At 46.9% G+C, this 14,873-nt stretch overlaps 1 protein-coding gene across 4 annotated transcripts in view; it reads right to left on the reverse strand.

Moving 5' to 3' along the window:
• The window catches only part of LOC140737292 (pre-B-cell leukemia transcription factor 1-like), a 634,558-nt gene that overhangs the window by 150,134 nt on the left and 469,551 nt on the right, over window positions 1–14,873 (reverse strand). For 3 of the 4 annotated variants that reach the window (XM_073063689.1, XM_073063688.1, XM_073063687.1), the window contains exons 7-8: window positions 9,514–9,600; window positions 1,030–1,142 (exon numbers count right to left, since the gene is read on the reverse strand). The exons of the other annotated variant lie outside the window; for it this stretch is intronic. In XM_073063689.1, coding sequence (XP_072919790.1) covers window positions 1,030–1,142; window positions 9,514–9,600 — 200 coding nt within the window. The remainder of the gene's footprint in view (window positions 1–1,029; window positions 1,143–9,513; window positions 9,601–14,873) is intronic. 4 annotated transcript variants of the gene reach the window in all.

The following is a 14,873-nucleotide window of genomic DNA, read 5'->3' on the forward strand; positions in this document are numbered from 1 at the left end:
CCTAAGCCTGCAGCCTCCAGCCTCGACCCAAGCCTGCAGCCTCCAGCCTCAAGCCTCAACCCAAGCCTGCAGCCTCAAGCCTCAAACCAAGCCTGCAGCCTCTAGCCTCAACCCAAGCCTGCAGCCTCTAGCCTCAAGCCTCGAGTCAAGCCTGCAGACTCTTTCCTCAAGCCTCGACCCATGCCTGCAGCCTCCAGCCTCAAGCCTCGAGTCAAGCCTCCAGCCTCCAGCCTCAAGCCTCAACCCAAGCCTGCAACCTCTAGCCTCAAGCCTCGACCTAAGCCTGCAGCCTCCAGCCTCGACCCAAGCCTGCAGCCTCCAGCCTCGCCTCAACCCAAGCCTGCAGCCTCTAGCCTCAAGCCTTGAGTCAAGCCTGCAGACTCTTTCCTCAAGTCTTGACCCAAGCCTGCAACCTCTAGCCTCAAGCCTCTACCCAAGCCTCAAGACCCTAAGTCCCTAGCCAAGCCTCGTCATGTGCTCACCTGGGTTTGAGGGTCTGAGCCCTTGGCAAGACCCAGGTTCTGGGTCCTTGTCCAGTCTTGGTCTCGGAGTCCACCCCAGGCCTCTTGTTCCTCATCCTGGTCCTGCTTCCTCTGCCTAGACTGCATCCCGTCCCATCCTTGGGGTCTATCTCGTCTTGTTTCTGGGACTCCACTGTCTGTGTCCTGCAGTTGGGTCCTGATTCAACACTCGACTTATGACGCACCGAGCTGCTTCACAACCCCATAAGCAAATGGAGGGCTAGGTGTAAGGTTCTGAGACATCTTCACCTATGGGTGTCCCTGTGTAGCGTACTGACACCATCACTTTTGGGTGCAAAGGGAGGCTGGTTTGTGTCCCTGGGGTCTGGCACACGTGGAAATATCCAGTTATTCCCTTTATATGCTGCTCAGCCAGCCCTGTCTGCACTGGATAGTTGCTGGTTGACCATTGGTGAGTGATGAGGTGAGCACCATTCTCACCCTGTGAAGGAATGGGGAACCTAGCTACCCATCCCTGCCATTTGAAGCAGTTTGTGTGATGCCCTACCTGTGATTGCACATTTGCGCCGACCTGGGTTTGCTGGAATGTGTCCCCGTTAAGTGCCTGCATGCTCATGTACAGATCTCCAGTGCTTGCCAGGTTATACGAAACCAATGAACCTGTAGAGAACAAAGAGTTGTACCTCATTGGCCAGTCTGCAGACAGTCTCTCTCACTCTCTATCTCTCTCTCTCTCTCTCTCTCACACACACACATTCCCTCTTCATTGTCTCACTATCTTTATCTCTTCTCTCCTCTTTTCCTCACTCTCCCATTCTGTCTCCTCTTTTCCCTTTTTCCTTCAATCTTGCTGTCCTCTCTCTCACATTCTCTCTCTCCTTTTCTTGCCCTTTCTTTTCTCCCTCACTCTTTTCCTCTTGACCTCCTCTCTCATACTTTATCTTTCTCTTATCTTTTCTTTTCTCTGTTACACCATCTCACTCCATGCCCTCTTTCTCCCTTCCCCCTCTCTCTTCCTTTCTCATTCTCTCTTTTCTTTATTCTCCCCTTCTCTCACTTTCACAAAGACACACTATACAGTCGTGGTCACCAACCCATTGATTGCAATCAACTGGTCGATCTTTGAGACTTTCCCAATAGATCCCGAAAAAACCGAAAAATAAATACACAAATACCGTTGAGAGATTGTTTCCAGGTTGTGGGGTTTTAGTTCCATTCTTTCTGCCCAGTGCGCATGTGTGTAGCTCCCCCGCACTACACAGTGTAATTCAGTGGGCCCCAACTACTGGGCCGCGAGGAAACGATATGATTTGGCGATATGAAACGATATAAGTCAGCTGCACCTTTCCTCATTCCCTGTCATACCCACTGTTGAATTTGAATGCATGCGAGGTCATCAGTCGTCTAAACGCAGCGATACCCTCGTGCCAGGGATCACTGGTTGGCCTTGGGTAACTGGCTGTCTCCCATGGCCAATAGGAAATGCTGTTGCTACTGGCCTGGAGCACGGACAGATGTCTAAACCTGTTTAGCACACTGAATGTTCGTGGGGAACCCGGTGCTAAAATATTTGCAGACGACCTAATTCGGGCTCAGGGTTTCATAAGTAGCTGAGCAGCTACCTTGCTGTGATCTACTGAAAGCCATCCCTCGAGACAAACTTTTATCGGCTGATAGATCCTACAAGGGGGGGGGCGGGCAGACGCTCTGTTGCACTCCTCGCTCGGTCCGGTTGCTCTCTCTGGACTGCGACCACCACGACCCCGGTATGGGGACCTCCGACCCTAACCTTGTCCTCTCACCCCACCCACAACCAGCCGCACCTGGCCAAGGCGTTTGGTGGCGGGAGGCTGGAGTTCGGGTCCAGAGCTATCTAATGAAGCAATGAAACCCTCAAAACTGCTTCAGTACCCTGAGTCCAAGCACCCTGCACTTAAAGACAAACCCACTGAGCTTTTTCAGTGGAAGAAATGTGAGCAAGCGGGACAGAAGCTAAGTGTTGAGAGCCATGAAAACTAAATTGTGGAATAGACTGGACATAAGGAACCTCCTTCGAGTATTGCTGTATTCCGGTCATGCTTAACATACCCCCCTCCCCCCATCAGCCGGTCCGCAAGAATATTGTTAATATTAAACCGGTCTGCGGTGCAAAAAAGGGTGGTGACCCCTGGTGTACATACATTATTTCTACTTCCAGGTTGCGGGGTTTTACTTCCGGTCTTTTCTGCCCGGTGCGCATGCGTGTGACTAACTGATTTAGTAGGTCGATCTTGCCTTTCACTAAGGCTGAGGTAGGGGATCTTGGGCTTAAAAAGGTTGGTGATCACTACTGTACAGCGTGTCAGCAGATCAAAATGCCAGGATCAGGTGACAGGACTGCCAAAGTGTTTCACTTTGAACTGCCTGAAGAGCGAGCTGGGTCACTCCAGATCGACTTCTCAATGCTTTGAGGTCCAGACGTTTCATCTGCACAGAGCACACTTCCTCCACAGATGCTACCTGACTCATTGAATTCCTCCAGCATCTTGTGTATTCATCAATTGCTAAGGCCAGTTCAAACTGTATTTTGATAAATCCGTGGATTTATCCACACAGCAAGAGGGGATTATTCCATGTTTTCATACAGAGGAACTACATGATTTAAGTGGACATCCTGTGATCTGCTTCTGTGTGCTCAGAAAGCCCTGTCGTACCACTGTGCAATTCAATGTAAATAGTAACCAAGACTGCTGTGTCCCCATCCCATATTATTCTTTATCAAGACAGTGTAACCATCTGGCTTTCTTCCTGGTTCTCCATCTCCATGTGGCTGGTAGATTAATTAGCTGCAAAACATCCTGATTGTTGAACTCAATACCTTGACCTTAAGGACAAGCATTTCATGCACCTTCTTTATTGTCCTATCAATTTGTGCACTGACTTTGAGGGTGCTATGGACGGACTCCATGCTTGTTTAATTTTTGGATGACACAGCAGGCAGAGCCACTGTCTAAGAGCTCCGCAGTTAGGGGTTCAATCCCAATTTTGATGCAGTTTGTGGGGAGTTTGTACATCTTCCCTGTTTATGTGTGTGCAAGACAGTAAGTTAATCATCAACTGCAAATTGCCCCATGTGTGTAGGTGAGTGGGAGAATCTCAGGGGGAAAATTAACACAAATGTGGGGAGAATTGGGGGGGGGATGAGTGTAGGTTTGCAGTTAACAGGTGGTTGATGATTGACCCATGCTCGATGGGCTGAAAGGTCTGTATGACTCCATGAACTGCAAGTTGCAACAGAAATAGCAAAAGCAGTGATGGCAATGATCAGCTGAACACTCTCAGACACCAGCATCATGTGCCATGTGTGGTGAGAGCAAGAAGGTACAAGTAACCCACTCCCTGCAGGGCAGGAGGGAGGGGGGCTCCACTAGGGATGGTAATAGAGCCTGCAATGGGACAACTGCCAGAGACCCCACGTTCGTCTCCAGAGCCCCATGTGAAAGAGAGCCCCATCAGAGCCTGACAAAGCAGAAGCAGGGATGGACACTTAGCCCCTTAAGGGCTGTAGCCCCAGCAATGAGCAATTGTTGGAGTAACTCATTGGATCAAACAGCTTCTGCTCAGTAGCTAAAATGAAGTTAGCACAATAATACTTCCAGAGAAGGAAGTATTTAAAGTTGATTCAGAGATCACCCCTGTTCTGGGTATTGCTGTGTAAGGTCACACACATTAAGCTGGTATTGAGCAAGTGAAATCTCTTTAGTTTCCAGTGGTGGAGCTGGTATTCAGTGCTACACATTGCTATCCCTGCAGACAATGGACAATGCTTGAAATCCTAATACACCCTGTGATCAAACACCCTCCCCAACCATCTCCACTGCTGGTCACCGACAGGGGTGAAAGTGAGCCAGTCTTTGAGAGGACTCAGAATTACATTACAATGGACTGAAAACTGAGATGTTTGCAGACATTTCCAGCCTGAAGTGCAGCTCCTTGTTGATGGGAGGGAGCTGATGTGATGGTCACCCCCGCTCTCTGGTTCCAATCACAGCCATGATACACAAAAATCACCCCAAGGATTTTTTTGCTGCTGGTGAGCTACTGCCAACCCATAGTCAAAAAGGGTCTTCAGCTACAAACCCTCTCCACTTGCCCCTCCTTCATCCAGCCCCTCTGCATGATCCCTACACATTTCCCCAGTCGTGTTGATTCCCAGGAGGAATGCTGTTTAATAGCAATGTATAATCATTGCAGCAAGAATGAATCAACAACCTATACTGTAACTCACTCCCCTCCCCCCCCCTTAGGATAACACAACCTGCAACCACCATGGCAGTGTGGAGTTCAAGCAGGCAAAAGGAAGGAAGAGTGATAGAGCTGAGGTGAACCTGAAAGGGTAGTGTCCAGTGATCCATGCAAGGTGAACCAGGAGCAGCAGGAGCAGGGTGACTGGAAGTGGACTTAGCAATGTGAAGAGGGAGCTGACATGGCAGGATGAAGCTGAAATGACATGGATAATAGGTTTAGTGTAGAAAGTACTTGGTCAGCCTGGATATGATGGGCCAAATGGCCTGCATCCCTGCTGTATAACTATTATCTGTATCCAAGCAGGACATAAGCCAGAGCTTTGTGCTACAAATTGTGGCATAGTCAGTCTGCCCTTTTTTGTGGCAATCTCTACCAAAGACAAGCACTTGGCATCATGCCAGCTGCAGTTGTGTCTCCATTCTTTCTAGGTCTGCATTTAAATAACGAGCACTAATAATCCCAATTTCTAATGATTTGGCTCCTATTATGTTGAGATGTCATCCAATTTTTTTTAAATATAAAAATTGATACTTTGATGTTTGTACACAAGGCAGCAAAGTATCCATAACCCTTGGGAAGCACAGTGGCATAACTAGTAGAGCTGCTTCCTCACAGTTCCAGAGACCCAGGTTCAATCCTGACCCTGAGTGCAGATGCTGTCTGTGTGGAGTTTGCACGTTCTTCCTGTGACTGCAATGTATTCCGCCTCTACTCTGGTTTCCTCTCACCTCCCAAACACCATGTGGGCATGTAGGTTAATTGCGCAAACAGCAGGAAATCTGCAGATGCTGCAAATTCAAGTAACACACACAAAACACTGGTGGAATGCAGCAGGCCAGGCAGCCTCCAGAGGAAGAAGTGCAGTCTACGTTTCAGGCCGAGACCCTTCATCAGGACTAACTGAAAGAAAAGATAGTAAGAGATTTGAAAGTGGGAGGGGGAGGGGAAATCCAAAATGATAGGAGAAGACAGGGATAGAGAAGACAGAATGATAGGGAGGGATAAGGCTCAGAGCTGGAAAGTTGATTGGCAAAAGGGACACACATCTGGAGAAGGGAAAGGATCATGGGATGGGAGGCCTAGGGAGAAAGAAAGGGGGAAGGGAGCACGAGAGGGAGATGGAGAACAGGCAAGGAGCGATTGTGAGAGGGGCAGAGAGAGAAAAAAGGAGAGGATAAAAAGGGGAGGGAAGTAATAAATAAATAAATAGATAGATAGATAAATAAATAAGGGATGGGGTAAGAAGGGGAGGAGGGTCATTAATGGAAGTTAGAGAAATCAATGTTCATGCCATCAGGTTGGAGGCTACCCAGACGGAATATCAGGTGTTGTTCCTCCAACCTGAATGTGGCTTCATCTTGACAGTAGAGGAGGCCACGGATAGGCATATTAGAATAGGAATGGGATGTGGAATTAAAATGTGTGGCCACTGGGAGATCCTGCTTTCTCTGGCGGACAGAGCATAGCGTAGCATAGAACGTAGGTGTTCAGTGAAATGGTCAGGTCTTACCAATATATAGAAGGCTGCACTGGGAGCACCGGATGCAGTATATCACACCAGCCGACTCACAGGTGAAGTGTCGCCTCACCTGGAAGGACTGCCTGGGGCCCTGCCCTGAATTGTTGTGAGGGAGGAAGTGTAAGGACAGGTGTTGTACTTTTTCCACTTACAAGGATAAGTGCCAGAAGGGAGATCGGTGGGAAGGGATGGGGTGGAAGAATGGACAAGGGAGTCGTGTAGGGAGTGATCCCTGTGGAAAGCAGAAGGGGGGGAGGGAAAGATTCGCTTGGTAGCTCTCACAGCTACCTGCAGAAATCCTCTTCCCACCCTGTCTCTTGCAAAAATGCCATTCCCTTCTCACAATTCCTCCATCTCCGCCGCATCTGCTCTCAGGATGAAGCTTTTCATTCCAGGACGAAGGAGATGTCTTCCTTTTTTAAAGAAAGGGGCTTCCCTTCCTCCACCATCAACTCTGCTCTCAAACACATCTCTCCCATTTCACGGACATCTGCTCTTAGCCCACCACCCCACTCGGGATAGGGTTCCCCTTGTCCTCACCTACCATCCCACCAGCCTCTGGATCCAACATATAATTCTCCGTAACTTTCGCCATCTTCAACGGGATCCCACCACCAAGCACATCTTTCCCTCCACCCCCTTTCTGCTGTCCGCAGGGATCGCTCCCTACATGACTCTCTTGTCCATTTGTCCCCCTCATCCCTTCCCACCGATCTCCCTCCTGGCACTTATCCTTGCAAGCGGAACAAGTGCAACACCTGCCCTTACACTTCCTCCCTCACAACCATTCAGGGCCACAGGCATTCCTTCCAGATGAGGCGACACTTCACCTGTGAGTCGGCTGGTGTGATATACTGTGTTCGGTGCTCCCTGTGCGGCCTTTTATATATTGGTGAGACCTGATGCAGACTGGGAGACTGTTTTGCTGAACACCTCCACTCTGTCCGCCAGAGAAAGCAGGATCTCCCAGTGGCCACATATTTTAATTCCACGTCCAACCTGATGGCATGAACATTGATTTCTCTAACTTCTGTTAATGCCTCTCCTCTCCTTCTTACCCCATCCCTTATTTATTTATGTATCTATTTATCTATTTCTCCCCCTTCTCTTTTTCTCTCTCCTTTTTTTCTTTCTCTGCCCCTCTCACAATCATTCCTTGCCTGTTCTCCATCTCCCTCTAGTGCTCCCTTCCCCCTTTCTTTCTCCCTAGGCCTCCCGTCCCATGATCCTTTCCTTTCTCCAGCTGTGTATCCCTTTTGCCAATCAACTTTCCAGCTCTTAGCTTTATCCCTCCCCCTCCTGTCGTCTCCTATCATTTTGAATGTCCCCTCCCCCTCCCACTTTCAAATCTCTTACTATCTTTTCTTTCAGTTAGTCCTGACGAAAGGTCTCGGCCCGAAACGACGACTGTACTTCTCCCTATAGATGCTTACAAACAAGCTGAATGTACTCAGTAGGTCAGGTAGCATCCGTTGAAACGAGCATTCAACATTTTGGGCCGAGACACTTTGTCAGGACTGATCCTCCCGTCACCACAACAGGGACCGTGTTCCCCTTGTCCTCACCTACCACCCCCCCCCAGCCTCCGGATCCAGCATATTATCCTCCGCAACTTCTGCCGCCTTCAACAGGACCCCACCACTAAGCACATCTTTCCCTCTCTACCTCTCTCTGCTTTTCGCAGGGATCGTTCCCTCTGTGACTGCCTGGTCCACACGTCCCTCCCCACAGATCTCCCACCTGGCACTTATCCCTGCAAGCATAAGTGCTACACCTGTCCCTACACCTCCTCTCTTACCACCATTCAGGGCTCCAAACAGTCCTTCCAGGTGAGTCCTTCACTTGTGAGTCTGTTGAGGTAATTTGTTGTATCCGGTGCTCGCGGTGCAGCCTCCTCTACATCGGCGAGACCCGACGCAGATTGGGGGACCGCTTCGTCGAGCACCTCCACTCCGTCTGCCACAACAGACAGGATCTCCCGGTTGCCACCCACTTCAACTCTGCTTCACATTCCCATTTGGATATGTCCATACATGGCCTCCTCTACTGCCATGATGAGGCCAAACTCAGGTTGGAGGAGCAACATCTCATATACCATCTGGGTAGTCTCCAGCCCCTTGGTATGAACATCGAATTCTCCAACTTCTGGTAATTCCCTCCCTCTCCCTTCCCCCATTCCACTTTCACTCTGCCTCCTCTTTTAGCTGCCTATCACCTCTCTCATTTTTCTGCCTTCTTCTACTACCCATAGTGCTTTCCCCTTACATTCCTTCTTCACCTCTCCTCCCTATCCCCTCCCTGCTTCCCCTCCCCTACCACTTGATCTTTCCTCTGATTGGTTTTTCACCTTCCACGCCCCCCCCCATCTTCTTTATGGGACCCCTGCCCCCTCCTTCTTCAGTCCTGATGAAGGATCTCGGCCCGAAACGTTAACTGCTCGTTTCAATGGATGCTGCCTGACCTACTGAGTTCATCCAGCTTGTTTGTCCATGTTGATTTGACCACAGCATCTGCAGTGTTTCCTATAGATGCTGCCTGGCCTGTTGCATTCCACCAGCATTTTGTGTGTGTTGCATGTAGGTTAATTGGCTGATGCAAATTGCCCCTGGTGTGTAGGCAAGTGATAGAATGTCGGGAAATAGGGGAGAACAGAGGAGACTGAATGGCCCATTTCTGTGCTGTATCTCTTTAGGGCAGGGTTTCCCAACCTGGGCTCCACCCACCCCTCGGTTAATGTTAGGGGCTCATGGCATGAAAAAGGTTGGGAACCGCTGCTCTAGGGTCAATAAGCATCCCCCTTTCATCCTGGGATGCTTGAAATGCTGAATACATTGCTCCTGCAGCATACTCCCTCTTGCAGCTACATCTGGCAAGCATTCCTGCACTACAGACTTAGTTGGTTGTCCATAGCACCAGTTCACACCTAGAATTGATAGTTTATCACTGCTACATTGATAAATCTGTATCTACCTGCCCCAAAACAGGAAGTTAGAGGCTTATCATTGCAGCTGTGGTTACGGAACTGAGGATTTGATCCTTGGACTCTAAGTGATGGGTGACGCTGAAGTTCTAAAGGTTCTTGCTGGTTGTCAGGGCGGCTGGGGAGGAAAGTGACACCTTGCCTCTCCTTGCTGCTGTTCAGTGCACTGGATGACATGGCCCCCGGCGCTGGCGCTGGCTCTGCAGCCCGCACCCCCATCTTTGAGACCAGCCAGTAACACTCACTCTCTAAGCTCGTACATGATGAGCGGCCAGCAGGGCGTGGAGCAGGAGGGCTGCAGGAGCCCACCGATCTGTAGCGTGTCTCTGTACCTTCAGATGAGAGAAGGGGAGAAGATTAACAAAAGGCATAGAGGTAGCACACATTGTGGACATTCTAGACAAAGCTGATGATGGAAAAGTCATTGTCAGGTGGGAAGGGTGGGAATGTTGGGAGAGGGAACATTACAACATAACTCCAGTGATGCGGAGAGCTTGCAGTTCTCTGCATCACTGGATGCACCACGCCCACGTAATCTGACAAACTCATTCAAAAGCACTTATAGTCTCACTTACACCAACACAGCCAGCCACTGCTTTCCTGTTGACAGGAAGAGGTGCACAAAATGATAATCCAACAGGCAGATCTGTTGGCCATTCATACAGTTACATAGAGCAGTACAGAACAATAACAGGCCCTTCTAATTAGGATAATGATAGATAATTAAACTAATCCCTTCTGCCTGCACACGGTCTATATCCTTTCCCATTCCACATATTCATGTTCCTACCTAGGAGCTGCTTAAAACCTCTTTCATACCTGTCTCCACCCCTTTGCCTGGCAGCACATTCCAGGCACTCACCACTCTGTGTTTAAAATTTGCCCCGCACATCTCCTTTGAACTTCCCCCACTCACCTGAAATGCATGTCCTTTGGAAGGATAGATTACAATCTCTAGGGAGGCTATTTGGGTGGAATTGAGGAATGGGAAAGGTGTAGTAACACTGATAGGAGTGTATTATAGGCCACCTAATGGGGAGCGTGAGTTGGAAGAGCAAATGTGTAAGGAGATAGCAGATATTTGTAGTAAACACAAGGTGGTGATTGTGGGAGATTTTAATTTTCCACACATAGATTGGGAAGCTCATTCTGTAAAAGGGCTGGATGGTTTAGAGTTTGTGAAATGTGTGCAGGATAGCTTTTTGCAACAATACATAGAAGTACCGACTAGAGATGGGGCAGTGTTGGATCTCCTGTTAGGGAATGCGATAGGTCAGCTGACAGATGTATGTGTTGGGGAGCACTTCGGGTCCAGTGATCACAATAGCATTAGCTTCAATATAATTATGGAGAAGGACAGGACTGGACCTAGAGTTGAGATTTTTGATTGGAGAAAGGCTAACTTTGAGGAGATGCGCAGGGATTTAGAGAGAGTGGAATGGGTCAAGTTGTTTTATGGGAAGGATGTAATAGAGAAATGGAGGTCATTTAAGGGTGAAATTATGAGGGTACAGAATCTTTATGTTCCTGTTCGGTTGAAAGGAAAGGTTAAAGGTTTGAAAGCGCCATGGTTTTCAAGGGATATTAGAAACTTGGTTCGAAAAAAGAGGGATGTCTACAATAGATATAGGCAGCATGGAGTAAAGGAATTGCTCCAGGAATATAAAGAATGTAAAAGGAAACTTAAGAAAGAGATTAGAAAAGCTAAAAGAAGTTACGAGTTTGGTTTGGCAAATAAGGTGGAAGTAAATCCGAAAGGCTTCTACAGTTATATTAAAAGCAAGAGGATAGTGAGGGATAAAATTGGTCCCTTAGAGAATCAGGGTGGTCAGCTATGTGTGGAGCCGAGGGAGATGGGAGAGATTTTGAACGATTTCTTCTCTTCGGTATTCACTAAGGAGAAGGATATTGAATGGTGTAAGGTGTGGGAAACAAGTAAGGAAGTTATGGAACCTATGACAATTAAAGAGGTGGAAGTACTGGCGCTTTTAAGAAATTTAAAAGTGGATAAATCTCCGGGTCCTGACCGGATATTCCCCAGGACCTTGAGGGAAGTTTGTGTAGAGATAGCAGGAGCTCTGACGGAGATCTTTCAGATGTCATTAGAAACAGGGATTGTGCCGGAGGATTGGCGTATTGCTCATGTGGTTCCATTGTTTAAAAAGGGTTCTAGAAGTAAGCCTGGCAATTATAGACCTGTCAGTTTGACATCAGTGGTGGGTAAATTAATGGAAAGTATTCTTAGAGATAGTATTTATAATTATCTGGATAGACAGGATCTGATTAGGAGTAGCCAGCATGGATTTGTGCGTGGAAGGTCATGTTTGACAAACCTTATTGAATTTTTTGAAGTAGTTACGAGGAATGTTGACGAGGGTAAGGCAGTGGATGTAGTCTATATGGACTTCAGCAAGGCCTTTGACAAAGTTCCACATGGAAGGTTAGTTAAGAAGGTTCAGTCGTTAGGTATTAATGCTGGAGTAATAAAATGGATTCAACAGTGGCTAGATGGGAGATGCCAGAGAGTAGTGGTGGATAATTGTTTATCGGGATGGAGGCCGGTGACTAGCGGGGTGCCTCAGGGATCTGTTTTGGGCCCAATGTTGTTTGTAATATACATAAATGATCTGGATGATGGGGTGGTAAATTGGATTAGTAAGTATGCTGATGATACTAAGGTAGGAGGTGTTGTGGATAATGAGGTGGGTTTTCAAAGCTTGCAGGGAGATTTATGCCGGTTAGAAGAATGGGCTGAACGTTGGCAGATGGAGTTTAATGCTGAGAAGTGTGAGGTTCTACATTTTGGCAGGAATAATCCAAATAGAACATACAGGGTAAATGGTAGGGCATTGAGGAATGCAGTGGAACATAGAGATCTAGGAATAACAGTGCATAGTTCCCTGAAGGTGGAGTCTCATGTAGATAGGGTGGTGAAGAAGGCTTTTGGAACGCTGGCCTTTATAAATCAGAGCATTGAGTACAGAAGTTGGGATGTAATGTTAAAATTGTACAAGGCATTGGTAAGGCCAAATTTGGAATATTGTGTACAGTTCTGGTCACCGAATTATAGGAAAGATATCAATAAATTAGAGAGAGTGCAGAGACGATTTACTAGGATGTTACCTGGGTTTCAGCACTTAAGTTACAGAGAAAGGTTGAACAAGTTAGGTCTCTATTCATTGGAGCGTAGAAGGTTGAGGGGGGATTTGATCGAGGTATTTAAAATGTTGAGAGGGATAGATAGAGTTGACGTGAATAGGCTGTTTCCATTGAGAGTAGGGGAGATTCAAACGAGAGGACATGATTTGAGAGTTAGGGGGCAAAAGTTTAAGGGAAACACGAGGGGGTATTTCTTTACTCAGAGAGTGATAGCTGTGTGGAATGAGCTTCCTGCAGAAGTAGTAGAGGCCAGTTCAGTTGTGTCATTTAAGGTAAAATTGGATAGGTATATGGATAGGAAAGGAGTGGAGGGTTATGGGCTGAGTGCGGGTAGGTGGGACTAGGTGAGATTAAGAGTTCGGCACGGGCTAGGAGGGCCGGAATGGCCTGTTTCCGTGCTGTGATTGTTATATGGTTATATGGTTATATAACCATATAACAATTACAGCATGGAAACAGGCCATCTTGGCCCTTCGAGTCTGTGCCGAACGCTTACTCTCACCTAGTCCCACTGACCCGCACTCAGCCCATAACCCTCCATTCCTTTCCTGTCCATATACCTATTCAATTGTACTTTAAATGACAATATCGAACCTGCCTCTACCACTTCTACTGGAAGCTTGTTCCACACAGGTACTACTCTCTGAGTAAAAAAATTCCCCCTCGTGTTACCCCTAAACTTTTGCCCCCTAACTCTTAACTCATGTCCTCTTGTTTGAATCTCCCCTACTCTCAATGGAAAAAGCCTATCAACGTCAACTCTATCTATCCCCCCCATAATTTTAAATACCTCTATCAAGTCCCCCCTCAACTTTCTACGCTTCAAAGAATAAAGACCTAACTTGTTCAACCTTTCTCTCTAACTTAGGTGCTGAAACCCAGGTAACATTCTAGTAAATTTCCTCTGTACTCTCTCTATTTTGTTGACATCTTTCCTATAATTCAGTGAACAGAACTGTACACAATACTCCAAATTTGGCCTTACCATTGCCTTGAACAATTTTAACATTACATCCCAACTCCTCTACTCAATGCTCTGATTTATAAAGGCCAGCATACCAAAAGCTTTCTTCACCACCCTACCCACATGAGATTCCGCCTTCAGGGAATTATCCACCATTATTCCTAGATCACTCTGTTCTACTGTATTCCTCAATGCCCTACCATTTATCATGTATGTTCTATTTTGATTAGTCCTACCAAAATGTAGCACCTCACACTTATCAACATTAAACTCCATCTGCCATCTTTCAGCCCACTCTTCTAACTGGCCCAAATCTCTCTGCAAGCTTTGAAAACCTTCTTCATTATCCACAACGCCACCTATCTTCGTATCATCTGCATACTTACTTATCCAATTTACCACCCCATCATCCAGATCATTAGTGTATATGACAAACAACATTGGACCTAGTACAGATCCCTGAGGCACACCACTAGTCACCGGCCTTCAACCTGACAAACAGTTATCCACCACTACTCTCTGGCATCTCCCATCCAGCCACTGTTGAATACATTTTACTACTTCAATATTAACACTTAAAGATTGAACCTTCCTAACTAACCTTCCATGCGGAACCTTGTCAAAGGCCTTACTGAAGTCCATATAGACAACATCCACTGCTTTACCCTTGTCAACTTTCCTAGTAACCTCTTCAAAAAATTCAATAAGATTTGTCAAACATGACCTTCCACACACAAATCCATGTTAACTGTTCCTAATCTGACCCTGTCTATCCAGATAATTATATATACCATCTCTAAGAATACTTTCCATTAATTTACTCACCACTGACATCAACTCACAGGCCGATAATTGCTAGGTTTACTCTTAGAACCCTTTTTAAACAATGGAACAACATGAGCAATAGAAATAGACATTTTGACCCTGGGAAAATGATACCAGTTTTCTAATCTATCTATGACTTTCAGAAACTTATACACTTGTATCAGGTCTTCTGTTAGCTTCTGCGACTCCTGACACAACAGCCCTAGTTGATCCAACCTGGTCGAGTTCAATTTATGGGATGTTGCTTGAGAACAACAGAGATTGCTGTCCAATTGTCTTACAATGCCCCAAGTTGCCTTATTGCATGTGTGACATTTTTCCAAGAGCTATGTGGCAAGATAGTTCGCAACTACCCTAGTCTATTTCCTCTTTTTGAACTATGGACTGAATGACTGAGTTTAACCTACCACGCTTACTATTAGTGATTGCTGGTAATGTTCAAGGTTCAAAGTATTTTTGTGGCAGAACATTCCACAGATTCACTACTCTCTGGCTAAAAAAAATCCTCCTTACCTCTGTTCTACAAGGCTGCCCCTCAATTTTGAGACTGTGCCCTATAGTTCTGGATATCCCCACATGGGAAGCATCCTTTCCACATCCACCCTATCTGGTCCTTTCAACATTCGGTAAGTTTCAATGAGATCCCCCCGCATTCTT

The sequence above is a fragment of the Hemitrygon akajei genome, chromosome 12 (genome assembly GCF_048418815.1).
Source record: "Hemitrygon akajei chromosome 12, sHemAka1.3, whole genome shotgun sequence".
NCBI lineage: Eukaryota > Metazoa > Chordata > Chondrichthyes > Myliobatiformes > Dasyatidae > Hemitrygon > Hemitrygon akajei.